We start from the raw sequence: 12,731 nt of genomic DNA, 5'->3' as shown, positions 1-12,731 counted from the left end.
AAAGCTGCTAACATGAGTTTGACCAAACTGCGGGAGGCAGTGGAAGACAGGAGTGCCTGGAGTGCTCTAGTCCATAGGGTCACGAAGAGTGGACACGACTAAACAACAACAACAACAATCATATCTCCTCTCAGTATCCTCTTTTCCAAGCTAAAAATACCCAGCTCCTACAACCATTCCTCATAAGGCTTGGCTTCCAGACCCTTGACCATCTTGGTTGCCCTCCTCTGCACGTGTTCCAGCTTGTCAACATCCTTCTTAAATTGTGGTGCCCAGAACTGGGCACGGTATTCCAGCTGTGGTCTGACCAAGGCAAAATAGAGTGGTACTATTACTTCCCTTGATCTGGACACTAGACTGCCATTGATGCAGCCAAGAATAGAATTAGCTTTTTTGGCTGCTGCATCACACTGTCGACAATGTTAAGCTTGTGGTCCACTAAGACCCCTAGATCCTTTTCACATGTACTGCTAATATGCCAGTAGTGTCCCACCTCAGTTGCTGAGATCCTTCGACAGGCCGTTTTTGGTGCTCCCAAATGCCCCTGAGGTTCAGTCAGCCTTTATGAGGCACTGAGCTTTTAGTGTGACAGGTCCTCTCTCCTGTGGAGCTTTTCACGGACAGAAGAACAGTGGGAGGCATCCTTATTTTCCACCACACGTATTTCAAAGATGGCACTGTTCAGCTGGAATTCCAGACTGCCTTTGAAATTGACTTTTTTATTTTAAAAAATCAACTAGTTTTTGTTGACATGTGTGTTGCTGGTGCTTTTGATAGCTGGATTCCCTGAATTGGGACCCAGCTGGATCCCATGACCTGGGGCCAGATGTCAGGACCCACAGTCAGCCCAGCCCAGCCCACATCTTTGCTCATGTTCTCTCACAGTTTGTTTATGTAGCACATATTTCTGATACCTGGGTGCCATAACTCAAGAGGTTATGGTAACACTGAAGTCTACACATCACATATGCAGCTGAACCCCGAGTCTGCATAAACACACTCCCAGTCACAAGTACAAGATGTTCCCACTGCTGCAACTACAAGGCCAGTTACGCCTGGGCTGGCCTGAATTCAGGATAAGGGTCAGGAAGCAATTATTCTGTAGTCAAGAAGAGAACTTAGGCATGCTTTGCCCACACACATTCCTAGCTAATAGCAATAGTAAAAGTAATAGTAATAATATTTATTTATTTTTATTTATACCCCACCCATCTGGCTGGGTTTCCCCAGTGACGCAAGAACTCACACATTCATGTGCTTGCTACAATGGTGTAAATGCTTTGTGATCTCTACACTCAGTCTTTTTGAGATATTCTGCTGAGACTCACTGTTGCAGCTTTTAATTAACTCTTTTTACCCTTCCACCCACTGTCTCTTTAGTGGCTTGGTGGCGACAGCGTTCTGGACTTGGTAACACTTTTACCAATGTTACAGTGGCTTTGTGTTGTACACTGCCTTACTATGTTTCCTATGTAAGCGTGGTTTATACATATTCAAATAAACAAGTGAATGAATTATTATTTTTTATTAATGAGGCTGTCGTTTTTGTTTTATTAGCTTTGGGCTTACCCTGAAAAGGGAGACCAGGATATAAGCCATAAACAAAATGAAAACTCTGACTTCTTATTGTGCCTGAGGAGACCAATTGCCTCAAGAACATGTTCCAGCCAGGCAAGAACGCTTGAAGAGGTCATGGAGCAGAGGCAATGAGGGGCATGACTTAGGGAAGGTGAGATGGGAGCTAGGGAGAGCCCCAAGGGCCAGGCATGGAGGTCTGCAGGGCTGCATTGCCCCTCAGGCCTGAGGTTCCCTACTCCTGTCTTACTCAGTCATTATGGGGGACGAAGCCCTCCTAGTCATGGCGCAGGCTATGGTACCATGGCTAGGAGCCACTAGAAAGTGGGCCTTTTTGACGGATCCATTTTCCCTCTGAGTTTAGGAGACCACCAATGATGTCCAGGTGTCTTTTAAAAACATACATTTGGGCTCCTAGGCCTTCTCGGTCTCATTCTATTATAAGATTTTTTAATCCTCCCCTAGGTTTTTTAGTTGCATTTTCTTCCTGTATTTTAATATCTTGATGTGCATTTTAATATTGTTGCATAACACATCAAGACTTGCCACTGGAGGCGATACAGGCATGCTTTAAATAAACAAATAGTTTATAGTGTTTTCATTTTGCTATTGCATTTTTTTTGTACAAGGTTAGCTGCTCTGGGCTCCCTTTGGAGGCTGCAAATAAAAGGACGACGGCGAAATGCTCGACATTGAATTTTTGTACTGTTTTTTATTATCATTATTATTATTTGCTTGCTTGTTCACTACCAGATGTGTACATTTCTTGTTCTAGAACTTGCTAATGAACATTTGCTCCTCATTATCCGCTGGATTTATTGCTCCCCGAAAACTCACCTGTGCAATTTTAATTTGTATCCTGTTTGTGTTCCAAAGAGGAAATTTATTTATTTAGTCAAAGTATTTATTTATTTATTCAAATTTTCATACCACCCATCATCTCCAAATTCCACAGTGGTTTATAATACTTAGAACACAACAAGGTAAAAACAGCTCGCGCCAGAGACACGGACAACTGCCACTCAAGCATTATGTCTGAATTTGACATGTGCAGCAGGCCCAGGGCTGCAAGTAACCCCACCCCTGGTCACTACCCAAAAACTTTCCTGCCTGCTCAGTGCCCCCAACCTTCCCACGTTGGGCACGGGAGGTCTGAAGGGGGCCTTTACCTACTTTTGCTGGAATATAAGTAGAAGCTTCCAAGCCTGTATTATCAAATAAACAGCAGCTTCTACTTTTCTTCAAGCAAACGACAGCCATAAAACTATTAACTTTAAACAGGAGGGCAATAAAGCATCCCCACTGACCAGGATTTGCCAACCAGGTGCCCTCCAGATGTTTTGGACCACATCTGGATAAGGTTGGAGAAGACATTGGCAGGTCATTCTGCGACTCAACAGTTCTCTCAGCCTGACTAACCAACAACCTCAGGGAAACCCCCGAGGCCTGGATGAAGAGACACATCTTTACAAGTTAAAAAAAGCGGGGGGAAATAGTCAAAGAGTGACAGACCTCTAGAGGGAAAGGGTTCTTACCTAGCACATTGACGAAGAGATCAAAAAACTGGAAAGTGAGAAGAGGCTCCTTCATGTGGCCATAGTAATCCGCTATGGTTCTGAAGACATCTCGTTCAAATCCTGAGTATGTCGGTTGTTTCAGATCCGGACACCTGGGCCCTATTGTGATGGGCACAAAGGAGAGAGAAGAAATGAATGGCATTTCTTCTTCGACAGAAATTATCAACAGTTACATTTCTACTCAGTATTGGTGTGTCCACAAGAGCAAAGAGGAAACAGACAAATTATTTGACAGGAGGGGGGAACTGTGTGACATTCATCAGATCAGAGTAGGCTAGAACTCTGCCTCTTCCTCAGAACACTTTTTCTGACCAATGAGTGACCAAGGATTTCTACCCTGCAAGCCAATCAGAAATGAAATGGTACAACCCTCCAACTCCATGCCAGAGCCCAGCTTTCCCCCAGACCAGTCTTACGCAACTAAAGAACTTCAATGCATCAATGGGCACTTAGTATTTCAAGCTTAACCCTTCATATAACCCCATATACACATTAAACTCTTATACGCTGTATACAGAACAAATCCTGCCCCGGTGAATTCTCCACAACAAATTGGGTTGGCAGAGATGCTGCTTTCTCAGTATTACTTTCCCCTCTAGGATGGGAATGTGAGGAGGACCACATGGCATATACTCTGGCATAGTGGGCGGGTGGGGGATTTGGCCCAGGGGCTTCTAGTGGCTCACATCCCATGAAAGCATTGTACATGGAGGGAGATCTTCACAAAGATTGCTTCAGATGGAAAATCACACAGACGTAGCTGCCCATATCAGTCAATTCTGGGTGATGGTTGATCATGTGATACATCATAGCAGGCCAATGCCCAGCATGAGGATTTAAGATGAGGACTACCACACAAGATACCCATAACTGATGAGCAGCCAATGTTTCCAAATAAGCAGCCAAGCATCCCAGAGCCATATGTGTGAAGAGGAAGAGGAAGGGGTAGGGCTATAAAGCTGCTGAGCTGGGGCTTAGTCAATGATGAAGCAGAATCCTAACCTATTGTGCTCCCTGTGACTCTATGCAAGACAGTTTTCTTGTCGTCCTGAACGTCTTGATCCACTGGGCAGTTCCTAGGGCTCTCCAGTAATACAAAATTTGAAGTCAAGGTAGTAGGAATGGGATACTCTACTATGAACTAAGTTCCACCCATGTGAGCTTGGACCTCTGTCCTTACTGAGCAAACAGGGAAGGAACAACACTGTGCAGAGTGTGATGATGAATGAAGCCTTATTGACAGAGCGAGTTGGAGTTAACTCTCTATTAGCAAAAACAGGATCTGCCCAGGAGTGTCAGAACAAATGAGCACAGCAGCTCTTCTCCAGCAGGTCTTGCCCACATGAAGCAGTTGCTAAGAATGAAGGTTTCTGCCTTCCCACTGTTGCTTTAGCCTCCCCCGGGGTCTTCCCAAGCAATCTGAGACTACGCCTGTCTCTGCTCCTCCCTCTTCATACGTCTTCTGGTCCTGGGATGCCGGGAGGGGAGCTTCTCACAGCAGGAGGGGGAGACACCAGTGATCCTTCACCAACCCGACTCATCTCTGCCTCTTGGCCTCCCTCCTCTCTGCTTCAGATTCCGCCTCTGATTCTCGACTTCTCTCTGCTACACTTTCCCTGCTACCTAAGCCCTGTTGCCTTCAGCTTCCAACCCATCCTCTTCCCAGTCTTCTCCTTTTTCTCCCTCTGACCACTCATCGGTGTCCTACTACCAATCCACGGGCTGAGCCTTCTTCCCTTGGTGGTTCCCCAGCTGGTTCCTCCCACTATTCCTCTGCGTCCAACTAGCCCGTGACAAACGGACAGCCTCACACTGCGGATTGTAATGATGAATGAAGCCTTATTTGCCCTTGTCAAAGTGGCTTTCTTAAAACAGAAAAGGGGGGGGGGTTTCCCTAATCACACTGAAATCAAACGATACTTACAACTTGCCAGACACTTCATTGCCGACAGCACCCAGTGAGGCAGCTCCTCTGCAGTGAATAGAGATGAGAATTTTCAAAAATCGTTAAATAGATCAACACTGACTTTCATGAAGCAGAGGAATGGATTTACAAGCTGCAGGAAAGCCTCATCCAGGAGCTCATCAACAGCCATAGAGTCATCCCAATCAACTCCAGGGTGGTAGCCTGGCAGAAGGCTTTCTCTATGGCAACCCAGGTTTTGGAACTTCCTCCCAACAGGGCTACATCTGGAATCTTTGTTATACATCTTTCAACAAAGCCTGCAGACTCTTCTGTTTACCCTGGCTTTTGAAAACTGGGGTGTATATTTTCAGGACCCGCCTTATTTCTGTGATTGCAAGTTGTTTTAAAAGGTTTTCAACACTGTGCTTTAATTGATGTAACCCGCCCTGGGAACTTCGGGGAAAGGGCAGGTAAACAGTAGTGATGATGGTGATTAGGACAGCGATTTCCATCAGAGAAGAACACAATACAGTCTCCACCTCAGTCTTGAGCCATAAAAAAGAATGGCATGTATCTCTGAGGACAGACATAGTCACTCTTTGTCAGGGTTTCCCAAACTTGGGTCTCCGGCTGGTTTTGGACTACAACTCCCATGACCCCTAGCTAGCAGAACCCAGTGGTCAGGGATGATAGGAATTATAGTCCAAAAAAACTACTGGAGACCCAAGTTTGGAAAACCCTGCTCTATATCTTTGGACAGTTTGTATTGGCGGCAGCTGCTCATTTCCATCCCAAGAACCACTTCACATATGGCACAGGTGAAAACAACTATGTCCTACTTAGACCCATTGAACCCAAGTTAGTCATGTCCATTAACTTCAATTGGCCTACTTTGAGTAGGACTGCCATCTAACTCCAACCCAACACCATTGCAGAACAAGTGCTATTAGGACCCTCGTATGCCCCACGGGTGGCGCGGGTGGCGCTGTGGGTAAAAGCCTCAGCGCCTAGGGCTTGCCGATCGAAAGGTCGGCGGTTCGAATCCCCGCAGCGGGGTGCGCTCCTGTTGCTCGGTCCCAGCGCCTGCCAACCTAGCAGTTCGAAAGCACCCTCGGGTGCAAGTAGATAAATAGGGACCGCTTACTGGCGGGAAGGTAAACGGCGTTTCCGTGTGCAGCTTTGTCACGCTGACCACGTGACCCGGAAGTGTCTCCGGACAGCGCTGGCCCCCGGCCTCTTAAGCGAGATGGGCGCGCAATCCCAGAGTCTGTCAAGACTGACCCGTATGGGCAGGGGTACCTTTACCTTTACCTTTACCTTTATGCCCCACGGAGGACCTTAAGGTCCATAAATAGCAACACCCTAGTGGTCCCGGGCCCTAAGGAAGTTAGATTAGCCTCAACCAGAGTCAGGGCTTTTTCAACACTGGCTCCGGCCTGGTGGAACGCTCTGTCTCATGAGACCAGGGCCCTGCAGGATCTGATTTCTTTCCAAAAGGGCCTGTAAGACAGAGTTGTTCCGCCTGGCCTTTGGCTTGGAGCCAATTTGATTCCCTCCCCCTCTTTCTTTTTTCTTTCTCCTCCTGTGATGAGGCTGCATTTTAATATTTTACTGTTTCACTATTTTACTGTTGTATTTTAATCTTGTTTTGAAGTTGCATTCATTCAGTTTGTTTTTATTGTAGCTTGTTGGCCGCCCTGAGCCCGGCCTTGGCTGGGGAGGGCAGGGTATAAATAAAAATTATTATTATTATTATTATTATTATTATTTGAACAGGATAGTCGCTTGTTGTACAATAAAGGTTTCCAATCGACCTCCATTTTTTTACATGCATAAGGACATGTGTGTTAATAACAATAATAATAAAATTTAAAAGTAAATAATAATACATTATAATAAAAACATTTGCAGTGGATTACGATCTGTTAAGCACCCCCCAATAATAGCAGCAAAATGCTTCAGCAGCACAGGATCACCTAGGTTAACTCATGTAGTCTAGCATCCTGTTCTCACAGTGGCCAACCAGATGTCTGTGGGAAACTGACAACAGGACCTGAGAACAAGAACCCTCTCCCCTCCTGGCGTCTTCAGCAACTGGCATTCAGAAGCATTGCTATCTCTGACCATGGAGGCAGATTAGCCATTGACAGCCTTAACCTCTGTGAAGTTGTCTAAATCCTCTTTTAAGGCCATCGAAGCTGCTGGGCACCACGGCTTCCCACAGGAAGGAATTCCGCAACAATATGCTGCAGAATCACCATAGTGCAACAAAGACCTATGTGCACAAATGCGTCAAATTTGGAAACAGGGAAGTATTTAATTTTGAGGAGCGACAGGGAGCCTTCTAAACAGATGTAACTGCAGAAAAACAAAACTCATGCTGCCTTCAGATTACATGCCCACAGATTATGTCCATACAAAGGATGTGTCATGGGGGGAAGCCAGCCTTAATAAGAAACAATTACGCCATGTTTGTTGGTTGTGTAAGGTAAAGGTAAAGGTACCCCTGCCTGTACGGGCCAGTCTTGCCAGACTCTAGGGTTGTGCGCTCATCTCACTCTATAGGCCGGGAGCCAGCGCTGTCAGCAGACACTTCCGGGTCACGTGGCCAGCGTGACAAAGCTGCATCTGGCGAGCCAGCGCAGCACACGGAAACGCCGTTTACCTTCCCGCTGGTAAGCGGTCCCTATTTATCTACTTGCACCTGGGGGTGCTTTTGAACTGCTAGGTTGGCAGGCGCTGGGACCGAGCAGCGGGAGCGCACCCCGCCGCAGGGATTCGAACCGCCAACCTTTCGATCAGCAAGTCCTAGGCACTGAGGCTTTAACCCACAGCGCCACCTGCGTCCCTTGTTGGTTGTGTACTTAGCCTCAAACAGGTTGGCATCACATAAAAGGAAATTACTCAGCAAGGTGATGTTGAATCATGCAACTTTAACACTTCTGCTTATCCACTTAAAGGTAAAGGGACCCCTGACCGTTAGGTCCAGTCGCGGACGACTGGGGTTGCGGCGCTCATCTCGCTTTATTGGTTGAGGGAGCCGGCGTACAGCTTCCGGGTCATGTTGCCAGCATGACTAAGCCACTTCTGGCGAACCAAAGCAGCGCACAGAAACACCGTTTACCTTCCTGCCTAAGCGGTACCTATTTATCTACTTGCACTATGATGTGCTTTCGAACTGCTAGGTTGGCAGGAGCAGGGACCAAGCAACAGGAGCTCACCCCGTTCAGGGATTCAAACCGCGACCTTCTGATCGGCAAGTCCTAGGCTCTGTGGTTTAGACCACAGCACCACCCACGTCCCACGTATCTACTTAGATGATAATAAAGAGCAGCCTGTCTTTTAATTATGGATTTCTTTACCTCCATAAAAATAGTGTACAATTACCACCTAATGCTCTTACTGGTTCAGAATGTCTTATAGAAAGGACATGAAGTTGTATTCGTGGATAACTTATCAGAAATCATTCAAAAATATACAATAGTCCAAACTTGAGAAGCCCTACAAACAACTAAATAAATGTAAATAACATGACACTCCCCAATATACTCTTTGATGGTATATAGTAATTTTCTTCTTCTGGGGAGAAATGTTTATCTTTATGATTCGGCTACAGCATGTTCCTCCCCTCTCCCCGCTGAATTACCATATTATCAAGCACAAATCCTAGAAAAGCTGTAACAAACTAAACAAATCACTCTACTTACTTGATTTATCTTCTAGGATGACAACCCCCTGCTTGTTAACATTATACACATTCTGAATTATATGCTTTGGATTCACAAGTTTAATGTCCAGCATGTCATTCAGAGAATCCAAGCCTAAAGTCTTTTGCAAGCTGCAGTAAGAGGGTGGGAGGTGGGGAAACAAACAGGTTTATCAGACTAGCATCACAGTTAGTTGTAGAAGCACCGCACATCACAATGAAGTACTTTTACTGGAATACCGTACTTTTTGCACCATAGGACGCACCGGACAATAGGACGCACCTTGTTTTAGAGGGGGGAGAACAAGAAAAAAATTCTCCCCCTCTCTGCCCAGCGCCCCTTCAGCGAAGCGGCAGGAGGCGCTGCGCAGAGAGGGGGAGAATTTTCACCCTCTTGTTTTCCCCCTCTAAAACAAGGTGCCGTTTAAGGTGCGTTCAGTCGCCTTCAAGCAGCTACCTTGGAAGCCTGGAGAGCGAGAGGGGTCGGTGCGCACCGACCCCTCTTGCTCTCCAGGCTTCAGGTTCCTTTCGACCTGCTCTTTGGGGCTGGCGGGGGGAAGCCCACCACCAGCCCCAAAGAGCAGGTTGGGGAGCAGCGGAAAGCTTCTATGGCTTCTTTAGCCCCACACGCGCTCTCCCAGCTGGAGAGGTGGCGCGTGGCTAAAGAGGTTGCTGCCATAGCCGTGCTTCACCTCTCCAGCCGGGAGAGGGTCGCGGGGCTATGGCGTCTTCGCTCCATAGGACGCACACACATTTCCCCTTCATTTTTGAAGGGGGAAAAGTGTGTCCTATAGAGCGAAAAATATGGTACAAAAAGTTCAGACAGGTGCAGTATTTTTTAATAGGCATCACAAGCCGCCTTGAAGCTCGCAATACCAATAGAAAAAGCAACATTCTGGTTTAAAACGAACGCTTAACAGCGCCCGTATATTTTAGATACATGTGACTATAATGCTGAGGTTGCATGTCATAATGAAAAACCCGTTCTTACCCATCAAAGTGCATTTTATAAATGCCAACATCCCCCCAGTTGGGAAAAACCAGTGAGAGTGTCCACACGCTAGTTTCCCCACCTGCTGTAGAGAACAAAACAACCCCAAAATAACTAAATTAACTAACCAAAATAACTAAAGGCATTCCAGCAATATTCTATAGTAAACAGTGGTACCTCTAGAACAGTTTCAGGTTAAGAACGGACCTCCAGAACAAATTAAGTATTTAACCCGAGGTACCACTGTGCGTGGTTACACGTATACCACATATACAGGGGCGCGGGTGGCGCTGTGGGTAAAACCTCAGCGCCTAGGACTTGCCGATTGCCAGGTCGGCGGTTCGAATCCCCGCGGCGGGGTGTGCTCCCGTTGCTCGGTCCCAGCGCCTGCCAACCTAGCAGTTCGAAAGCACCCCCGGGTGCAAGTAGATAAATAGGGACCGCTTACTAGCTAGCGGGAAGGTAAACGGCGTTTCCGTGTGCTGCGCTGGCTCACCAGATGCAGCTTATCACGCTGGCCACGTGACCCGAAAGTGTCTTCGGACAGCGCTGGCCCCCGGCCTCTTAAGTGAGATGGGCGCACAACCCTAGAGTCAGACACGACTGGCCTGTATGGGCAGGGGTACCTTTACCTTTACCTTACCACTGTATTATTATTATTATTTTTAAAAAGCTGGGCATTGCAGTTCAGGGGCTTGAGTCAACAAGCCAGCTGAAAAAAGGCAAAAGAATTTCAGTTTATGGATTACTGAATTGCTGACTTTGTATTTTCTTAGTGGCAATTTGGAATATTTATTTATTTATGCATGCATGCATGCAAAGCACAGCCTGTTGCTTTCTGCTACTTACTCTCAGCTTAGGTTGACAGAGAAAGGTTCATGCAATCTACTTACTGTGATAGAGTCATGGACCTCCATATATCTTCCAGATTTGATTCTGTTAGTTGTCGGCGATGTATGAGTTTGCATGTTGGTACTTCTCCAATTGCAATACTATGACGTTTGAACCACATTTCAGAATTCTACAAGAGACGAGAAAGATAACAAGTTTTAGTATTGTATATAATAATTCTTTCCCTTAATGAGGACCCTAATCCTACACCGATCCAGAGATGTTAGTTGCAAATAATTGCCAATTCTTCAGTACATTTCTAAGCAACAGTGCAGAAAAGATAATGTGTTCAGCGGCCAGGTTGCTCACCGGAGCAAGACGGTTTGAGCATATTACACCGATCCTGATCTGACTGCACTGGCTACCACCTGGTTTCTAGGCCCAATTCAAAGGTTATAGGTTTTGAGCTATAAAGCCTTAAACCTCAAGGAACACCTCTTCCCATATGAACCTACCTAGACCCTGAGATCATCTTCTGAGGCCCTCCTTCGTGTGCCTCCTCCTCGAGAGGTCCAGAGGGTGGCAACACGAGAACGGGCCTTCTCTGCAGTGGCTCCCCGTCTGTGGAATGCTCTCCCCAGGGAAGTTCGTCTGGTGCCTTCATTATACACCTTTAGGTGCTAGGCAAAAATGTTCCTTTTTAACCAAGCCTTTGGTTGATCTGATTGACATCCCATGCCCTTATAAAATGCAGCTCTCCTTTTTTGGAGGGGGGGGGTTGTCATTGGGTTGCTGTTTTTATTTTCATTATATACATTGTTGTTTTTCTGCTGATCTCTCTTGTGAACCGCCCTGACCTCTGGGTATAGGGCAGTGTATAAATTCAATAAATAATAAATAGTAAGATTAACCATAAGCTCTTAATTGCTGTAGGGAAGGCAAAATCCATACCACACCACATGTCGTGAGTAGGACTCCTTTCCAGTCCCTACAACTATTGACTAATCATAGTCCACGGCAATTATGTTCTCTACCCAGAGGGAGGAAGGGAAAGTTGGTGATGGCAATACCAAAGCCACAGCCCAGCATTGTCTGGTCCACACCCAAGTGGAAGTCACCTCCAAAAGGTGTCAGGGACTAGACTGGGTGTAGCAACACTTCTCCACAGAGCCTGATTGGCTCCTCTGTTGCTCGCCCCTTGGGAGGAACCAAAGGATGCCTTCACAGATATGTCAGTGAACAGGAGCTTGTAGTTAGCATCTTCCGCATCAAAATGATATTCGTACAGATGGAAATCTTACCAACATGAGGGGCTTCCCTGGGATCTGTTCTCGGAAAGTATCCCTTTCAAAATCATTCCAGTTTGGGAATTTGACAACTTCCTTTCGGTACGGGGATCGTTTGGGATATGGTTTGAGTGGCGAGAAAGGAGGAAATCTAAAATGAAAAACAAAACATTAAAGCCACAATTGAGTCCAGCTTGTGAACATTGTGAGGGGCAGGGAGAGAGAGAGAGAGGACTCCCATCTTCTTGTTGCAATCTAATTGTTTGAGGCACATGTGAAATGTTTACACACTGGCCTTCTTGACCTAGAAGCTGATTCTGGGATGAATCCAACGAAGTCATCAATGTGCAAAAGGAAAGGCTGGAACCCTTTCATATTATGCACAGACTTTGTTGATGGAAACAGCAGAATAATATTCTATTGCTCCATCAACATGGACCCTTTCCAGAGCTGGGCTGGTTAATGAAAAAAGTAATGGGCCCCATCTGCACTATAGATTTAAAGCAGTATCATACCACTTTAAACAGTCCTGGTTTCCCCCAATTAATCCTGGGGACTGTAGTTTGCTAAGCACACTGAGAGCTCTTAGGAGACCCCTGTTCCCCTCACAGAACTACAGTTTCCAGAATTTCCTGGGTAGAGGGTTGATTGTTAAACCACTCTGGGAATTGTAGCTCTGTAAACTGTGGGTAAAACCTCAGAGCCTAGGACTTGCCGATCGCATGGTCGGTGGTTCGAATCCCTATGGTGGGGTGCGCTCCTGTCGTTCGGTCCCAGCGCCTGCCAACCCAGCAGTTCGAAAGCACCCCCAGGTGCAAGTAGATAAATAGGGACCGCTTACCAGCGGGAAGGTAAACGG

General features: G+C 46.4%; 1 protein-coding gene across 2 annotated transcripts in view; it reads right to left on the bottom strand.

Annotated features, from left to right (window-relative positions):
- DEPDC1B (DEP domain containing 1B) overlaps nt 1–12,731 on the bottom strand; it is a 38,618-nt gene that overhangs the window by 13,922 nt on the left and 11,965 nt on the right. For both annotated transcript variants that reach the window (XM_077936340.1, XM_028748658.2), the window contains exons 3-7: nt 11,888–12,023; nt 10,649–10,776; nt 8,766–8,896; nt 5,077–5,124; nt 3,111–3,251 (exon numbers count right to left, since the gene is read on the bottom strand). In XM_077936340.1, coding sequence (XP_077792466.1) covers nt 3,111–3,251; nt 5,077–5,124; nt 8,766–8,896; nt 10,649–10,776; nt 11,888–12,023 — 584 coding nt within the window. The remainder of the gene's footprint in view (nt 1–3,110; nt 3,252–5,076; nt 5,125–8,765; nt 8,897–10,648; nt 10,777–11,887; nt 12,024–12,731) is intronic.

This window comes from Podarcis muralis, chromosome 11, assembly GCF_964188315.1.
Source record: "Podarcis muralis chromosome 11, rPodMur119.hap1.1, whole genome shotgun sequence".
Classification (NCBI taxonomy): domain Eukaryota; kingdom Metazoa; phylum Chordata; class Lepidosauria; order Squamata; family Lacertidae; genus Podarcis; species Podarcis muralis.
This window is presented reverse-complemented; position numbering and strand designations above follow the sequence as displayed.